Source organism: Herpailurus yagouaroundi, unplaced genomic scaffold (assembly GCF_014898765.1).
Source record: "Herpailurus yagouaroundi ecotype Mexico unplaced genomic scaffold, PumYag 215, whole genome shotgun sequence".
Taxonomy (NCBI): domain Eukaryota; kingdom Metazoa; phylum Chordata; class Mammalia; order Carnivora; family Felidae; genus Herpailurus; species Herpailurus yagouaroundi.
In genome coordinates this window covers 11,233,401-11,252,800 of record NW_024412446.1, presented here as the reverse complement: position 1 = coordinate 11,252,800, position 19,400 = coordinate 11,233,401, and the positions used below count along the sequence as shown (strand labels likewise).

Sequence of the window (19,400 nt, the reverse complement as noted above, 5' to 3'; positions counted from 1 at the left end):
CTTAGAACTAGAGCAACAGAGGCTTTTCATACTCTTATACCAAGTTAACTTCCGAAAGATTTTTAACTCCCTGTTTCCCAAAGCACACTAAATTTTTGAGCCCTACAAAAACTACAAATTTTCACTAGTCTAATTCTTTTTTGAGAGTTCAGAGAACTGATGGTGTATAAAGTAGAACCGTTTCTAGTTATCACTATTGATGAAGTTTTGGGGGTGACAGGGTTGGGGGGGGCAGAGCTGACGGCCAAGAAAGAATTCTTGAAGACGCCTTTGGTGCAAAAACGTGATTTTATTAAAGCACGGGGACAGGACCTGTGGGGGGAAAGAGTTCGCTGCACTTGGGGTAGTGACAGGTAACTCATCATATACCTTCAGGTTGGGAGGGGGTCAGGGTTAGAGTAAGTCTCTAAGGAATTTTGGAAGCAAAGTTTCCAGGACCTTGAGGGGCTAGCTGTTGCTAGGGAAATGCCATTTATTACCATTTAGTAAAACCTCAGTCATGAGACCCTTCAGATTCTATCAGGGGGCCATAAGCTTGGAGTATGATTGCCAGCATATCTTGGGGGAGTTGAGAGAAAGAAGTTTCCAAAGGGATTTTTATATGCGAAAGTAGACTTACAGGATCCTCAAGGTTGGGATGATGTTAAGCCAAGATTCCCTTTTGCCCCCAACAAAGTGTCATCACTCAGGCAGCTGAGATCCTAGAGGGAGGTTACTCTGCCGGTTTCAAGGACTTGCCAATGGACTGTAGGCAGTAAGGGAATTTAATTTTTCATTTGTCTTAGTTTCCCACATCACCATGGCAAGCACTTAAACCCCTTTCCTTTGTTCTTGGGTAGCCAGAAGTGAACAAGGAATATCACACATATTCTACTTGGGGGGTGGAGGGGCGGGCGGTGGGGATTGCTGTCAGCTTGTCCCATGCTCCCTCAACACTGTCTCATTATTATGTTGAATATTTAATGTTTTGAAGTATTTAAAATAAACCTAATAATTTCCAGCACTATAAATGTTTTGTAGGGATAGCGGTGCCTGATTATTAGTAAAATAATGTAGTATGAAACAAAGGGAGAATAAATTTTTCATAGTCTTGGATGTCCAATAAATCCACACAAGAAATTTTGTGGCAGATGCATTTAAGATGTTGTTTCCAAAATAGTATGGCTGAGGGATAAGGAAGATCTTCTCTCAATATTACATATAAGGTATCTCATACATAATGTGGTTGTCCAGCAGTCATGTAATCAAACTACTCTATTTTTTCCTTCCCCCATGGACCTCTTGCTGTCACCCATCCGGACCAACTTTCCAGATGGAAATAAATAAATGTAACCAAAACAAGACAGGGATAAAATAGATAAGTTTATACACAACTAGTAAAGATTCCACATTGCTCATTCTGCAGTTCTGCAGTAGATTTAGCACAGCGTGTTGTCCATAGTGGGCTTAAAATATTTTCTTTAAATGAGAAATCCATTTGGGGGGCACATGGGTGGGTGTTATATGTGTGTGTGTGTGTGTGTGTGTGTGTGTGTGTGTGTGTATGTATGCATGCACACATGTATATGTTAGGTCAAAATCTGCTTCCCTAAAGCTTTTATTCATTTTCTAATAGTCTCCTCTTTGAGGGGGGGCACCTGGGTGGCTCAGTTGATTGAGCATCTGATTCTTGATTTCAGCTAGGTCATGATTCCAGGGTAGTGGGATGGAGCCCCACATCCGGCTCCACACTGAGCCGGAGCCTGCTTAGGATTCTCTCTCCCTCTGCCCCTCTCCACTTTTTGGCACTCTCTCTCTTACTCTAATAGTAATAGTAATAATAATAATAATAAAATAAAAAATAAAAGTCTTCTCTTTGGAACCATGACAACTAACAAGTCTTTTCAGACATCTTATGCTGTGAAGTCTTCTCTTTTCCAAATTAAATGAAGACACAATTACTTCAAACTTATTCCTGAGTTTGGCATTCATACTCATTCTCCTTCTTTTGACCTAACCTTATAAGAAACTAGAGATTACCCTGGAACAATGCAGGGGTTAGGAGCGCTGACCCCCAAGCAGCTGAAAATCCCTTATAACTTTTTACTCCCTAAAACTTAAATTACTAATAGACTGCTATTAACTAGAAGCCTTACTGCTAGTCAATTAACACATATTTTACATATGTATTAAATATCGTATCCTTACAATAAAGTAACCTCCAGAAAAGAAAATGTTACTAAGAAAATCATAGAGAAAATACACGTACAGTACAGCACTCTAAAAAATCCAGCTATAAGTGGACCTGTACAGTTGAAAACTGTGCCGTTCAAGGGTCAACCGTACTAATATGTTTCATGGTCTCAAAGTCCTAGGCCTGTACTAACAACCTTCTCTCCATCTGTAGACCCTCCTCACATTTCTGTTCACCTCTCCCAGGCTTCAAATGGCGAGAAGATAGAGTAACAACATAACATGGCCTTTGACTTCAGACAGAGCTAGAATTACTATTCCTGGCCTATAGTAAGGACTCAGTGAATGGTAGCTACTGTTATTGATTACAGGCTAACATTTACCGAGCATTTACTGTGCCCCAGGGCTGTTCATTTTTCTCTTTTAAGAGTTTTAGGGGAACTGAGTAAATAGTTATACCTGCTTTACTGAGAAGAGAAGTGTAGGTGTAGAGGGGGTAAATAACTTGCCCAAGATCATAGGGCCAAGATCAGAGGCGTCTGGCCAGCGCCAGAGTTCCGGGTCATTGCGGCATTCCACTTCCTCTCCCGGCCCTTGAACACCCTTTCCCTCCACTGAGCTCTCGCACAGTGCAGTCCCTGCTCTTAGAGTTGCAGGGCCCTCCTCTTAACCGGGGCCTCAGCTCTCCAGGGGCCTCAGCGCTGCAGCCAGCCAGCCGCCAGATGACTAATTCCCAGCCCACACGATGCAAAGTCAAACAAACCTTATGACCTGCTTTTCAGGCCCGAGGCCTCGTTATTCTCTTCTAGGCGAACCTCCAATGTCTTACAAACGTTTTAGGTTTTAGAACCTAAAAAAATGTGTGCGCTGGGGAAAGGGGAAAGAGGAGTGTTGGGCCACCAGTCGTGGGTACGTCTCAGCGGTGAATAGAACGGCTCGTCCCTAGAGCCATCCGGCGCCTCGTACCTCACAGCTGCGAGCAGGAAGGACAGGCGCGTGAACATCTTTTTCTCACCGTCCACTGAAAGGATTATGCCACAGCACCCGAGCCCCAGAGGCGGGTGGCTCCTGCGCCTGCGCAGTGGGCGGCGCGGGTGCAGGTGCGCTTGCGCAAAGCTCGACTTCTCGCGCTTCTTCAGAGGCCGGGAAGTCAGCGGTAGCTGACTGGGCTGTGTTGGCGACGTCGACGACGACGGAGCCGGAGCGAGGCGAACGGGTGACAGTTGTTGGGGGTTGGGAGCCTGAGGGTTAAAGTTGCGTGTCGTGTTGGCCCGAGGGCCAAGAAGGGAAAGAGTGTATTGTCTCTAGTTACCAAACTGCCCCAGTCCCTGGGTCAGGAGAGGTGGTTGGAAAGAGAATGTAGGCCTGACTGGACCGCTCAGGAGTGGCCAAAATAGGCCCTCCTTGCCTCCATTTGAGCTAGTGGCCTTTGGGGGCTGTGTGTGTGTGTGTGTGTGTGTGTGTGTTGACTGAACAAACTTTTTGCATGTCGACGCTGCCAACCACCTAACTGCCGTTAGAGTCCAGTTAGAAGCTGGGGTGGGGGCACCTCAGCATCCCCGGCCCTCCGGTCTGGGGGAGGATGTCTCATTTTTGTTGATTTTGTTTGCATGGCACTCAGAAACGTAATGACCCTTGTAAGCCCCACTCTAGGTTCATGGTGTGAGTTGCGTTGGTATTTCTGTGCGGAGAAAACGTCGTGTAACCTCAGTTTTGCTTCCTAGAATGACATCAAGAATATTTTCTAAAGGGCCCGCGATATCCGGCTTCAAGCCCAAGATTTGGAAACAAAGCAGAGGCAGTCCCTGCCCTTATGTTTCCCCATTTTTATTTCTTTAAGTGATATTTGGAAATTTGTTCACCTCAGTATGATTTGCGGTGTTACTTAGTTGTTTCCTCACTGGATAATGAATTTAGGAGCAGAGATTACCTTATTTAGGTTTGTATTTTGCCTTTTCATGTAATAGGTGTTTGTTGCATTAAATTGGGATTGAAATATATTAGGAGGAGGCTAAACATGGAAAAAAAATTGCAACAAATTTTGTTGTAGAAGAAAAAACAAAGAAAAACCTTGTTTCACTTGTTGAAATTATATAGATTGAGTAGAAATTTATTATTGCAATTAATCTGGATATTGAGGCCTTAGTCTTTGGTATTCTGTAATACAGGGATCTCCAGTTAATGGCCAAAGCAAGTGATCTGCACAGTGTTTTAAAGTGAGTTGGAGCGTGTTCTCACGTGGTTAGTTCACTTGTGTAGGTTTCCTCCCTGGCCTTGCGAGCATATCAGTTTGCCAGTGTTGTAGCCATTTCCCTCTTTTATAAATCTGGTTCAGCATCTTCATTGTGGGTTTTTGGTTGTGAAACATGTTATGTGGACTGTGTGGAAAAAAAAAATGTATGTTTAGGCAGCAAGGTTATAGCCACCTCAGTCGTAACCAATTTTGAACAGAGTTGGAAAAATGGATCATGTTGTAAATTCTTATTCGGGAAGCAGGGTTCTGTAAAGTGTTTACCTTATTTTGAAGCCATAGTGTTAAATCAAAATTTCAGTAATTAGTAGGCTGAGAATTTGATTTTTTCGTTGATATAATGTGAATTGCATATTTCTTGGAAGGTTTAGTCAACTTCATTTGTAAATTTGGAGTGCTAAAGACAAAGTTACAGATTTTAATATTGAAGGAAATGAAGAGAAACCTAAATGAAAATTCAACTCGAAGTACAGCAGGTATTGAACAACTTTTATTTTTAAATTTTCTATATTTTTATATTCCATGTAAATCTTGTGTAGTTTATAGAGGGAACATTTTGGAAGGAACTTTAAGGAAGACTGAACATATAGTCTAACCTCTTTTAGGTGCAAAGAAGTAAGATAACTTACTCAAGGCAAAATAGTGACAGAAGTGGGAGTAAAATGAAACTTTCCTGGATTTACTCTAGTGTTCTTTCTACAAACCTTATGTGTTTGAGTTCTGCACTTTTAAACTGAAAACAAAAAAAAATAGGCTTATTTCTATTTGTATTTGTGACCTACTTATTTAAAATATTTCCAGAAGCACTTCTGTCTCCGTAACAACTTCCCTTACCATTTCTTCTTTCCCAATTTATTAGTTAGTAAAAGGACAGATGGTAAAAATGAAGAGAACCAGGGAAATGGTGATAATGCATCGTGAAGATAGTAATAGCTGTTGGATGTACTGTGTTCTGGCCATTATATGTATTATTTTATTTAATTTTTACACTGGCCCTCTGGGATAGGCATTATTATTAACATCCCTGTTTTCCAGATGAGAAACTAAGGCACAGAAGGGTTAAATCAGTAACTTATGAAGTGGCAGAACCAGCATTTGAATCTAGCTCTAGATGCTAGGCTCTAGCATCCATGCTCTTAATCACTATATTATCCTGCCTCTCTATGTATGTCATATTAGCACAATGAGTTTAAGGAAATTGCCCAAGTTTATATTTTGAAGTTGTGATTCAAACCCACGCAGTCTGATTTCAGAGCTCACATAATTTTCCCAGCTTTTCATCAGATAGTTATCACAGAGACTATATTCTCCCATAGTACATGTTGATGGACCAGCTAGAGTATGGTCTAGTGGCAAGATACCTGAATTGAGATTTGGGAGCCTTAGTTTCCGTTGTGGCACTGTGCAAGCTTTTTGGATCCCTTTTTTGCTCTGAGATCCCTTCTAGTTTTAGTGTTTATAAATTCTAACTCTTGGCTTGACTTGAGGTCCCGGGCCTCCCATCTGGATAGCTTGGAGGTAATATTTATTTATTCTCATGTGGACTGGATATTATCACTTTAAGGCGTTCTAAAAGTGACCCACAGACAATATGCATTAGAGACAACTGGAGTGCTTGTTAAAATTGTAGAGTTTTGGATTCCAAACTAAATCTGCTGAAGTAAAATCTATGACAGTGGGGTCTAGGAGCTGGCATGTTAAGCACAAGTCTGTGTAAATCTTGGTCAAATGAGAACTGTGGCCCTAAAGAGTGTGCTATCATAGTATAAAGAGTGGTTAGGGTTTTGGAAAGCAGGGATCAAAGTTTGGTTCTCCCTCACTTCTGTTGTATTTAAAGGATCCCCTCCAGTTGACATGGTAATAAGCAAGCACAGGAGGGAAATAAGGAAAACAAAAAGTGGATTTAGAAAGGGTCAGGGGGTAAGGAAGGAGATGGGAATTACTTTCAAACAAGAGGAATTAAGTCAGTGTTAATGTAGAACAAGAAAGGAGTTTTTGTAGAGACAAATGAGGCTATTTGGGATTTTAAAAAGAATGTAAAAATCAATCCAAAGATGTAGAAATATATTTATAATAAATATAAAATTAACATACAGTTGCATATTATACAGTTACTCTATAACTAGATCGACTATTTGCCTATTATGTACTAATTTATTGATATATATAATTTAGGCTGTTTGCCTGTACCATTGTTCAATCAGAAAAAGAGGAATAGACAGCCATTAACCTCTAATCCACTTACAAATGATCCAAGTATCAGTACTGCTTCTGACAGTTATGACTTCCCTCCTTTACCAACAGGTAAGAAAATAAGGTGAAAATAAGAATGAAGATTATAGAAAATTACCATTTTTATTTTATTATAATGGAAATAGAAAGTTTACTTTTTCTTCTTTCCACCATCCAAATACAGGGATTACTTGGCTCTTTCTGAACATTCCAGTACAGTAGTTTGAGTTTCCTTGTCTACAAGGATGGCTTAGCATTTAAATGGAGTATCTTAGATCTGGAGCCTTTGTTCTAATGAAGTTGTAACCCACATTGTAAAGATTTGTGTTTTTCTTTTTCAAGATACATGGATATTGTGACTTAGGCATGTGGTGATAAAGAATGGAGAAACTCAAGTTGCATCAGGAATAGGGATAAGTATGCATGTGAACACAGGAAAAATGGGGGTAGCAGGGTAGAAGCCTAACATTTCTGCTGCTTGGCTTTTTTCTCTTCTCTTAGCATTTTTGCCTTTCTTCATTTGATGCTTCATTTCTCTCATCCAGTTGGCTTCCTTATAGCTTCAACTAGCCCATGAACTGAATTGCCCTTGCTGGGAGTTAACATAGCCTTTTTAGTTCTAGTTTTCAGAGTCTACTGTTGACTGCCTTCTGTATCTTTTGATTAAATTCTAGAGACAGAGAGCCTTTGGTTCAGCACATCTTTTTCAGTGAGGTCATTAAAATTCTGGTTTAGCTTTATGATTAGGCCTCTCATCTCTGTAACTATTAGCTGTGGTGGTGGGTGCAGAGAGGTCTTAATGTTTGCTGACTTTTTATTTCTCTTAAGAAGAAGGCATGGATAGGCAGGTATTCTGAAATATACTTGGTATATGCTGGTTATATACATTTATATAATTTTGAGGATACTTTAAAAATCTTTAATAGGCTCTTTTGCAACTGGATTTTTAAAATCTCTTTATATATATAGCCACATATAAATATAAAATATATATATTTGTTAATTTCATCCAATGTGCTACCATAGACCTTACTTAGTCTGCTTCTAAGCTGTAATTATTTCCTTTCATGTTTGAGGAATTTAAAATAGGAATTTTATATTACTCATTTTTATGGATAAAAGATAAAAATTCATATGGATATACATAAATGGGCATTTATCTGGTCATCCTCTGCCATCTAAAAAATTTCTCTGACGTTTGAAATATTTTTATAAATAGTATGAATGTTGGCCTTGAAAAATAACAGCATTTGGAGCTACTCCATAGGGAAATGTTCATCCTCCTGAAGTACTGAACTGTCCAAACTCTGACCAGGATTACAATCTGTCAGAGATCTATAAGATTCTTATACTGGGTAAAAGATAGGACTAGATCAGTGATTTTCAAATTTGTGTCTTGATCCATTAGTCCGATTGGGAAAAAGTTAATCTTTAAAGAAGGAAATAGAAGAGAATAAAGTAGAATAGAAAATATGAGAGTGCATCACAGATATAGTAAGGATACAAGTTGATGGTGCAGTTTTATGTTCTCTCTCCTTTCTCTCATGCACACACATACATACCATGTGTATGTGTATATATGTGTGTGTGTGTGTGTGTGTGTGTATGTTTGTGTGTGTGTATATATATATATAGAGAGATATATATATGTTCTGGGCTATGATGTAGTTTTATTTCAAGTTATTTATTTATTTTGAGAGAGAGAGAGAGAGAGAGAGAGAGAGAGAGCACGCACAAGCAGGGGAGGGGCAGAGCGGGAGAGAGAACCCGAAGCAGGCTCCACGCTGTCAGCCCAGAGCCTGATGCGGGGCTCAAACTAACGAACCATGAGATCATGACCTGAGCTGAAATCAAGAGTTTGGCGGTTAACCTACTGAGCCACCCAGGTGCCCCTGGGCTATAATGCATTTTTTGCTGTGGGTTGGGGTCAAAAAAGTTTAAGAAACATTGATTACGCTGAATTCATGTTACAAAATACAAGGTACTATATATATACTAGGATTGATTGTGGAAAAGATACAGATTAAACTATTATCCTTGTTTAAAATACAGTGGAGAAGAAAGACCTCTATAAAAATTAATAAGGCAGGCTGTGACAAATTCCACAACAATGCTATTAAAGAACACATACATAGCTTCAAGTCCACTGCTTATTCAGGCTTTTAGTTTCCCATGAATTAAATAAGTATGAAATAATTATTTTTTAAAAATGTTACCTATCTTACTTTTATCTATGTTATTTATATCTTTTGAGATTGGGCCTGGGAAGCTGTGAATCCAGAGTTGCCTCCTTTAGTGAAAACACTGAACACAGGGTATGTGGAAAAATGGACACTAGTGACTGTGTGTGTCTATTATTGACTGATGTCATTTTTCGTGTACATTTTACATTTCTCAATTTGGAAACAAACTACTAATATTTATAAGACATGTTTCCTTTAAAGGCAAATGCCACATTCAGTTTCTCCTCCCCTGAGAAGTCAAGATTCTATGTCTAAGTCTATTCAATCTATTCAATCAAATACTGAAAGAAGCAAGAGTGGTTGGAGGTGAGTTTACTTAAGATTTCTCTTTCTTTTTCTCCTTCCTTTCTCCTCCTCCCCTTCTTTCCCTCCTCCTTCATCTCTTTGTCCTTGCCTAGACAAAATTACATTTAGAAAATTTTTATACTTAATAATAACCAACTGTGTGGGCTCACCTAGGACTGTAGTTTTTCCAGGGCTTGTCCCCAGGCCAGGAGCACCTCCTAGACAAAAGCATCGGAGCAGGTTGCAGATGTGTTGTTTACCAGTAAGGAGTTGGGAAGCTGAAAGAAACTTTTCTAAACTGAGTAATACAAGTTATCCCATAGTCATGGAAAGACAAAATTATGTTTCTGTTCTCACTATTGGAAATAAAATTGCTGTCATATGAGGAGGTGATCGATGTAGGAAAAGTTTTATAGAGGTGTATCAGACAATTAACTAATAAAAATGCCAGTAACATTTTTTCCTGGATATTGTGATGTTTGCGATATTTATCACCTTTTAAAATTTTGTAATTATTTGTGATTTCTTTTCTCATTATTTTCATACCTACTTTTGCACCTAATTTACTTGAGAAACCTCTTCACATCATACAAGCTTCAGGCCCCATACAGTCTGGACTTGTGCCTGGTCTCTAGGAAACCAGGACCTTTTCTTGGATTATTTTCTCTAACGAGGGATGAGTTGTGTTATTTGCCCCCTTGTGATCCTGGTGATATTTTCAGAAAAATTATTCAGAAATGAGAATTTGTGACCTGGACTAGTTTTTCCTTGTGGAACTCTTAACTAGTATGCTCAGAAATTATACTTTTGATTTTGGCCTCATTAACATTATGTTCTTATCAGTTCTGATCTCCTCATAGATTAAATTGATCCAACTCCCTTAGATTAATATAATAAAATCCTGCAACAGATTCATAAGTTGGGCTTTTAAGCTATGTAGTAAAAGTACAAAATTTCTAATTAAATAGTTACCTATACTGCCTATATTTATTCTCATTATTTAGAGTCATCTATAAGCCATAGTTTAACTTGTAAAAATTTTACTTTGTAGAAAATTTAAAAATAAATATATAAAGAAGCAAGAAAATGTCCTTAAAATCTTACACTCAGAGACAACCACTGTCATATGAAGGCTTATATGGTTTAAAAATATACTTTATAGCACTGGAATCTGCGTGGGGAGAGTAGGATTCTCTGGGTTCCAGATTGATAGTAACTTGCTATATAACTTCATGCAAGTTGTTTTGTCCCTCAGTTTCCTCACCTAAAAAGAGAGGTATAATATATTGTAGAGTTGTTATGATAATGTATTTGGAATTTCCAACTAGTCAGTAGTTACAAGGTACTTTATAAACCACAATTTTTCACTATTAATTTTTTAAAAGGAAAAGTATATAGAAATAAAAACTAATATTAATTTTAAACTATTACAGCTACAGAGATGACAACAAAAATACTAGCTGGAAAACTTGGGATAGAAATGATTTTAGGCCTCAATGTGAAAGGACAAACTTAGTGGCAAATGATAGAATAAATTCTTGTCCAAGGAGTTGGGGAGCTCAACAACAGAAACAGTTGAAAATACCCGAACCTCCTAACTCATCTCATCAAAGAGAAACTGAAGTACTCAGAGAAACACATTCATCAAAAATACCTGGCTCCACAATGAGAGGTCTAGACAAAAACAGTGCATTACAGGCATTTAAGTCTAATTTTCAACAAAACCAATTTAAGAAGAAAATGTTGGATTATATTCCAGAAGAAAGCACTCTCAAGGTAAACTTTTAAATATGAATTATTTACATTTTTGTATTTACATTTAAAAAATGAGATAAATATTTAGAAGTTTACAGCGATAAGAGCATTTAAAATCAATCCCATGGCATGCATTTCTTGGTTAACACAAATATCTAGTTCCATTGGAGTGGATGAATGTTCATTTCCAAAATATTTTCTTAGAGGTTGTGAATGGCCGCTCCTGTTCATGGTTGCTTTAGAGTATCTTACCGGGTTCTGAATTTCACTGTTTATTGATTGTTGGGATGATGAGTTTATCCGTTACTTATAGAAATTCTCAAAGTTCTTCCTTAAAGGGCCAGATAGTAAATATTTTTTACTTTATGGGTCATATAGTCTCTTAGCTATACCACTCAACTCTGCCTTTGTAGCTTGCAAGCAGCCATAGACAATACATAAATGAATAGGCTTGGCTGTGTTCCAATGAAAATTTACAAAAATAGCAGGATAGATTTGGACTGCAAGTCAGAATTTATTGTACCTTTCCAGTTTCGTATTCCATAATCTACTAATTCTCCAATACACTAGCCATTTCAGACCCTTCACAATTCTCTGACCATGATATGCACTCTGTATATTTTTCTCTATATCTGTACCTCAGCCTTATTTCCTCCTATCACCACTCTTTGCTCTAATTGTTCTTTGTAAATATCTTTAGTATATTCTATGTGCTGGTTGTTCACTACCTTCCTTCCCTTGTGCCCTGGCTCAGTAGATTCTTTACACTCTACTCTTGTCTGTGTTTTGGAAGGCTGAATTGTCCTACACAGTACAGCATCCTGAGGTCCCTAGGCTAGCTCCTGTTAGGGATCAGCCAGTTGGGGTCACTGGCAGGAAATTAGAGGGTGGGGAGAAAGTTTGGGGTTTCCCATTTTCTCCCTGTTTAAATGTTGTGTCATAGTCAGTAGCTGATCCTAAATGATACAGCCCCTCCATGAGTCCACCTTTCACAGGTGTGGTAATTTTATTTCATCCCTTTGTCCTTTCAGCCTAGGAGTGACAGTAGTTTCTTATTATTGTTAGTCTTTGAGGGCTTAAGTACCCTGTGCTTGTTCTGTACATACACTCGTAAGAAGTCTTTTCAACAGAAAGTGTTTTTTTTTTTTTTTTGCTAGAAATCTGACTAATATAGCATATATCACAGTGGCTTTCAACCTTATGTTTCCTTGTATACAAGAATGATATGACATAGTTTACCTTAGTAACAGTTGTTCATTATGGCAGTAGCTCTCAATGGGAGGCATTGGTATTTTGGTTACGAAGAGGAGGAGAAAGAAGGTAATTGTAGTTGGAAAAAAAAGTCCCATCAGTTGTTCTTTGATGTGTCCCCACCCTCACAAAGGAAAGTACCCTCCCCTCCAAATTAATAACTTAACACACTGTATTCTTAGTTGATTTTTTAAAATGCCAAACACAATTCCCATCTCAGGGACTTTATACTTTAGTGTTCCTCAGTCCTCATTTCATCAACGTATTTAATAATTCCTGTCTGTCTTTATCCTTTTACCCTGTTTTTAAAAAATGCATAGGATATATCAATTCCTGACATTCAATTATGTATTTATTTGTTTATTTTCTGGATCGTCCATTAGATGGCAGAATCTGTGAGGGTAGATATCTTGTCTGTTTTGTTCAGTGTTGTTTCCTCATTAACAATATTTGGTGCATAGTAACTGCCAATGAGTACTTTTGTAATGAATGAGTGAATGTGTCTGGCTCCCCTCTTAGAGTATTAACACGTTAGGGAAAGGAATTGTGTTTTACTCACCTGTGTTTATCACAGGATTGGCACACGATTCTTTAAAAACAAGTAAACGAATGAATGTCCACATGAATAATTCTTTGCTTTAAAAATACTCAGTGAATAAATGAGTGATGAATGTTCATATAAATAATTCTCTTCTTGATTAATGGTCTCTAAGTAATCCTAGTTTCTCCTGCTATAAAGTGCTAATGATGTCTTTAATTTAGGGGAATAACTGTACTAAAATTATCAGTAGTGGGTTTTGTTGCATATATTACACATTTTATGCCTGGGGACCTAGAATCTTTAACATGGAAAGTGAAAGAGTATGATGAAAAAAAAATGAAAGGATTTTCTAATGCTGTGTTTTTATTTTTTCAAAAGGAAGACTCATTGTATCAGTTAAAGCTTAAGGAAAAAGATAATTCTTTAAGAATTATATCTGCAGTGATTGAAAGCATGAAGTACTGGTGTGAACATGCACAGAAAACTGTACTTCTTTTTGAAATATTGGGTAGGTATGGTACTTCAAAAAACCTCAGTAATACTATTTGGATGATAATTTTGAATGTCAATAGGAATACCTAGGGAACCTTAAAGAAAAATAAAATTTGCAAAAGGAGATTATGTTTTATTAGGATTTTCTTCAATTCCTGAATTTGTCATTGATTTGGGTGACTTAAGATGTATTTGGTTATTTATGGTAATATTCTTCTGATTTATAATGTTAAAACTGGAAAGATTGTTACAAGGGCTCTAAGTTAATCCTTGAGGTAGGTGAAGAAATGGGGCAATTCATTAGAGTACATTTGACTATAACAAAGCAAGTTAGCTGCAGAAATGGATCTAAAAACCAAATCTCCTTTATTCTCAATCTGGTGTTCTTTGTACTATATTATACTAAATCCAGTAGTAATTTCGTATATAGTTAAATCATATTTTAAATACTCTAAAAGAACATCTATGAAGAATCCTTTAGTGATAGGAGAAAACACCCTATGATTAATCTGTTTCTTAAATTATTACTTAAAAGTTTTTAGAATGTTTCAAGAATTTGGTTTTACCTAGAATGAAGAGATAAACAAGAAATAGAGACTCAAAACATATTTCTTTTAATTCAAATAAAATAAATATTTAATACTGTTTAAATTATTTAATATTCTAAATATATAGAAAAATAGAGAATATAAATATCCACATACCTATGTTATAGATCTATTTGAAGCCCCCATCCTTGTTTCTTCTTCTCTAGAGATAATCCCTGTGGTATCTTTCCTGTCCATGCTTTTATAATTTTACTATGCACATCTGATTTCACAATTTATATTTTTTGCTCTATGTGTTTTAAAATACATGTATTAATATTCATCTAGAATTATGTTTTTGATTTTAGCCATCTTTCTGTCCTATCACAGTGTTGGCTTCATCCTGAAGCTCCAAATGTGGTCTCTCCAGCACTTCTGACTCTTTCCTTTGGTATTAAGATGACTATCAAAATTTTCTGTACCACACATGCTTATACCACACTGTCACATTTGTTGATAGTTCCTTCTCCTTGTGTTTTCCAGAAACTAGCAAATGACTAGCCAATCTTGAACTCTGTAGCTGGGAATGGGATATGCTGATGGGTTAAATTAGTCTCCTGGAGGGGCGCCTCGGTGGCTCAGTCAGTTAAGCGTCTGACTTCAGCTCAGGTCATGATCTCACAGTCTGTGAGTTCAAGCCCCGCATTGGGCTCTGTGCTGACAGCTCAGAGCCTGGAAACTGCTTCAGATTCTGTGTCTCCCTCTCTCTCTGCCCCTACCCTGCTCATACTCTGTCTCTCTCTGTCTAAAAAATAAATAAAAGCAATAAAAAAAAAATTGAAAAAAAATAAATTAGTCTCCTGGATCTGTGGGTCGGTCAGATCCTATCCAAATCATATGGCTAAGAATGACATAGCAGAGGTTTCCTAAAGGAAAATCTGGGTATTATTAGGGGGAATGGAGACTGACCTCAAAATAACAAATGTTCACTGTCAGTACTCAGCAGGTGGTTATTAAAGAATGAATAATGCTCTCATTTGATAATTTATTGAAATAAACATGAAATATTATTTGCATTTTATATATGAAACAGATTTGAAAGAGGTTAAACAATGTGCTCAATTTAGTTAAGTTGAACTGGAATGCAAATAAATGATTTCTGATTCTAATTCAGTGTTTTTTCCTTCATTAAACCATGATGCTTATTCATTATATTTTTGTATTTTATTATTATAATATAGAGTGGTCTGAGGATTTAACCACTCTATAGAACACACCATAAGAAAAAAAGCATCAAATGGCCAAATATTATCAATGGTATGAACTTTTGCACATAACCTGTTCCTGAATTAGACAAGGCCAAAAATTTTGCTTTCCTTGGTATAAAGCAGTTTCAGAAATGTCATTCCCTCTTAAAGTGTTGTCTTTATTATTGTATAAATAAAAGTAGGAGAGCTTGGTGTAGGAACAGTATTTAAATGTCTCTTCTCACTGTTAAGTTTTATTTACATTTACCAACTGTTTCTCCCCCCCTCCCCCATTTTAATGTTGCTTAGCTGTTCTTGATTCAGCTGTTACACCTGGTCCGTATTATTCAAAGACTTTCCTTATGAGAGACGGGAAAAATACTCTGCCTTGTGTATTTTACGAAATCGTGAGTATTTGTTTAAATATTTTTTGCAAAGCCTGTGCCAACAAAACATACAAATGTAGGCTGTAATTACATTGCAGTAGAAATTCTGTTAACAATTTAGTAGTACTTTCAGCATTTTGTTTGGTTTTAGTTCTGACAAAGTTTATTTGTTTAGCTAATCTAGAGAACCTACCTGCACCTGCCAGGTGCTGTGCTAGATACAAAGGATACAAAATGGAGTATAAGTGCTAAATAGCTTTCTTTCAAAGAGTTTATTACAATCTCAGGTAGAGAGACTTACATAAATGTTAAACCGTGGCATGATAAATGGTATGATAGAGGAATGTGCAGTGTGCTATAGAAGTAGATAGCAGGGATGGGGCAGATCAATTTTTGAAGAATGCAGTAACCTGTCTTATCTTACATATTTAAAGACTAGTAAAGCCAGAGTGTGTTGGGGGAGGGGAGAAGCGTGAGGAGTGCATTGTAAGATGGGAGGGCAGCATATGCTAAGAGAGAGCGTGGATTGTAGAGGAAGCTGCAAGTAGTTTATAATTACCAGAGCCTGGAGTCAGTAAGTGATGGGGGTGAGGATAGTGGCTTTAAAATTGAAGAAGTCAAAGAGTGGGTTGGGATATAGAAAAGACTCTTTGTGACAAAGAAGGCTGAGGGTGACAAAGGAGGGTGGAGATCACAAAGGAGGCTGCAGACTTTTGACTTACATACATTATAGAAGAGTTGGGTATTAATTCTGAACTTGTCCTTGATTCCAAAATCAGACTTGGATTCCAGTTTTTACTCCCACCATTTACTAGTTTTATGACCTTGAGTAAAGCTACTTCAACTTTACGAGTTTTTTTAATCTGTGAAATGGGGAGACTAATTCCTACTTTGAAAGGTTATTTTGGAGATAAGATGATAAAACATGAATGTATAGCATTTGACATAGAGTAGATGATCAAGAAATAGTAATTATGTTATTAATTTCTGTAATATTTTTAATACTTAGTTTTCTCTAGTCTGATAAGCTTAAAATTTTTTATTGAAGTATAATATATACCTAAAAGTGTAAAAATCATAATTGTGCAGTTCTATGAAGTATCTGTGAAGTGTCACAAAGTGAACATTAACAAGGTTAAGAAATAGAATATTGTCACCCTATGTATCCTTGTGTCTCCTCACACTATCTATCTCCTGTCTCTACCTAAAAGTAACTACTATCCTGACTTTTAATATCACAAATTAATTCTGCTTAGTTTTGAACTTTATATAAATAATATTATATGGTACATCTTTTATGTCTTTCCCTCAACACAATGTTTGTAAAATTCATCTGTGTTGTTGCATGTAGCTATAGCCCACTTATTTATATTTCTATGTACAGTATTCTGTTGTAAAACAATTTAATTTTCTCTCCTACTGTTGGTGGCATCTGAGTTGTTTCCAGATTTTTTGCTGTTAGGAATAATGCTCTGGGAATATTCTTCTGTATGTTTTTCATGCATATGCACGCATTTCTGCTGAGCATCTACCTAGAAGTAAAATCACTGTATCATTGTGTATCTGTATATTCCAATATAGTAGTTATTCACCAAAGAATTTTCCAAAGGGTTGTACAGTTTACACACTCACAGTCAGTGTAGGTGAGTTTTAGTTTTTCTGTATTCTTATCAACACTTAGTACTGTCAGTCTTTTTTGTTTCAGCTATTCTAGGGGGTGTTTAGTGCTGTCTTACTTCTTTACATTCCCTGGTGACTAATGAGGTTGAACACCTTATATATGTTCACTGGCCACTTAGATACCTTCTTTAAAGTCTGTTCAGGCCTCTTATTCTTTTTTTCTATTGAGTTATTGTTTCGTCCTTATTTATTTAGAGGAGTTGGTTTTGTTTTTGTTTTTTTGTTCGTTTTTGTTTTTGTAACTATTCTGGGTACAAGTTTTTGTCCATTATTTGTCTTGCAAATATTTTCTCATACTCTGTAGTTTGCTTTTTCTTAACGGTAGCTTTTGAGGAACAGAAATTCTTCATTTTAATATAGTCCTTTTAGCAATTATCAATATTACCCCTTATAGCTAGTGCTTTTTATGACCATTTGGTGAAAGCAATTCCAGAATAATTTTATTCATGGTTAAGAGGAATTGATGCTGGCTGTGTTTTTCCTGTTACTGTTTTTTTTTTTCCTGTTTTACTAGTCCCATTAAGGCATGGGTCCTTTTGGGTCCTAACTCTAAGCTGGGGGTGATGGTGTAGGTAGTGACCAGAATCTCTTTTCCTTGTGGACCTCTGACTCTGTTTTTTATCTCCCGGTCCTGGGAGCCTGTCAAAAACTGTGCTCAGTTTTTTAGACTCTTAACTGCCTTGACTATACTCGATACAGAACCTCAGTGAGAAACATCCCTAAATGTCAGGCCGCATTCTGGACCTCTGTCTTCTCCCAAATGGGTGTCTCTGTATTCCCCCACTGCGTTGGTATCTCTCTAATGTCTACAAGAAGATCTAAATATTTCATCCAGTTATTCTAGTTGTTCTTAGCTAGAGACTTGGCCTAAACTACCTGGTCTACCATCTACTAAAAGTGGAACTCTAGCAGTCTAATAGAAATGAATAATTCATGTGCCATTACAGTGGGAATTATTCAGTCTTTTAAGAAGCAATAGCTCACCAGCTTGTAAGGAGCCCTACGCAAGTGAAGGTCTTTCCTCTGTGACAGGGCACCCCTATATGCCCAGCTATTATGGTCTTGTCAGCCGTGGGGCTCTAAGGCAGCTGAGGGAATTACAGCATTTTGAGGTGGTTGATATTTAGTTGATTATATTTTTAGTTTCAAAAAATTGAAATTCAGATGAAGTAAAAAAATAACTATTGATATTTATTTTTTTAAAAACAGGATCGTGAACTTCCAAGACTGATTAGAGGCCGAGTTCATAGGTGTGTTGGAAATTATGACCAGAAAAAGAATATTTTCAAATGTGTTTCTGTCAGACCAGCATCTGTTTCTGAACAAAAAACTTTCCAAGCATTTGTTAAAATTGCAGATGCTGAGATGAGGTATTATACTAATATAATGAGTGAAATTTAAATAGTGATGAAGGAAGTTTAAATAGTATAATTTAAAGCATTTTTGTTATTAAGTTATCATCTCCATGGTTTTATAGCTACTGTTTTTCTGTATTTCATTTGTTGAATTAAAATATTTCAGTCCTTTTAAATGTGGGAAGAGTTTTTTTTTATGACAGTGGTGCATTTGCTAAAATTAACCATTTTGGATAAAAATGTTCAATATAATAGGAATAGATACTTATTTAACATGAAGTAATAATGCATTTGAGTCAGCACAAAAGCCAACATCAAGCCTAATGGGGAAATAAAGAGACGTTCCCTCTAAAGTCAGGAATAAGACAAGGGTGCCCACTATCAGTACTGTTACCAGGCATTATACTGGAGCTGTTAGTCTATGAAGTTCATTTTATTACTTTAAAGTATTTAGTAAGCATGTATTATACATATATATATATATATATATATATATAATTTGCCTTTAATTCTCTCTTCTCATATCTGTCTTTCTAAAATACATTTGCACTCTGGTCTTTCCTCTCTACATCCTCTCCCTGCCCTCATTTTTTGGATCTCTATTGTTTACCTGTCTATGAAGCAAACAAGTGGAGGGGAGTGATAATCTCCAGCTTGAAAAATAATCAGGGTGGAGGAATCCCTCAGAAGGTGCATGAAAGGAGGATACAGAAGATGATAGCAAGTTCCTTTCTAGCTTTGTAGTTACTGCTTTATAGCAAAGATTCAGTTGTGATGCCAGTTGGGAGATCACATCCAGAAACATTCATGTACGCTCCTTTAAAATATGGTATATACTTTGAACCAGGAACCCATATGTGGTGCTATTTCTTCCATAGCTTTGATTCATGGGTCCAGGAATCAAAGGGTGGTAGCAGGACTGAGTTTTGTTATTATTAGACCAAATAATGTACTCACAAAATTTTTGCTTCCCACCCCCACAA

General features: G+C 36.9%; 1 protein-coding gene across 3 annotated transcripts in view; it reads left to right on the top strand.

The window, feature by feature from the left end:
* Positions 1-2,096: 2,096 nt before the first annotated feature.
* Positions 2,097-19,400, top strand: part of SPATA22 (spermatogenesis associated 22) — a 60,061-nt gene continuing 42,757 nt past the window's right edge. The window contains exons 1-8 of one of the 3 annotated variants that reach the window (XM_040455555.1): positions 2,099-4,899; positions 6,599-6,727; positions 8,910-8,970; positions 9,100-9,204; positions 10,617-10,959; positions 13,109-13,238; positions 15,306-15,403; positions 18,272-18,583. In XM_040455555.1, the coding sequence (XP_040311489.1) occupies positions 4,857-4,899; positions 6,599-6,727; positions 8,910-8,970; positions 9,100-9,204; positions 10,617-10,959; positions 13,109-13,238; positions 15,306-15,403; positions 18,272-18,463 (1,101 nt within the window). In that variant the 5' untranslated portion in view covers positions 2,099-4,856 and the 3' untranslated portion in view covers positions 18,464-18,583. Of the gene's footprint in view, positions 4,900-6,598; positions 6,728-8,909; positions 8,971-9,099; positions 9,205-10,616; positions 10,960-13,108; positions 13,239-15,305; positions 15,404-18,271; positions 18,584-19,400 lie in introns of those variants that run through there. The other 2 variants (XM_040455556.1, XM_040455557.1) reach the window with 2 other exon arrangements.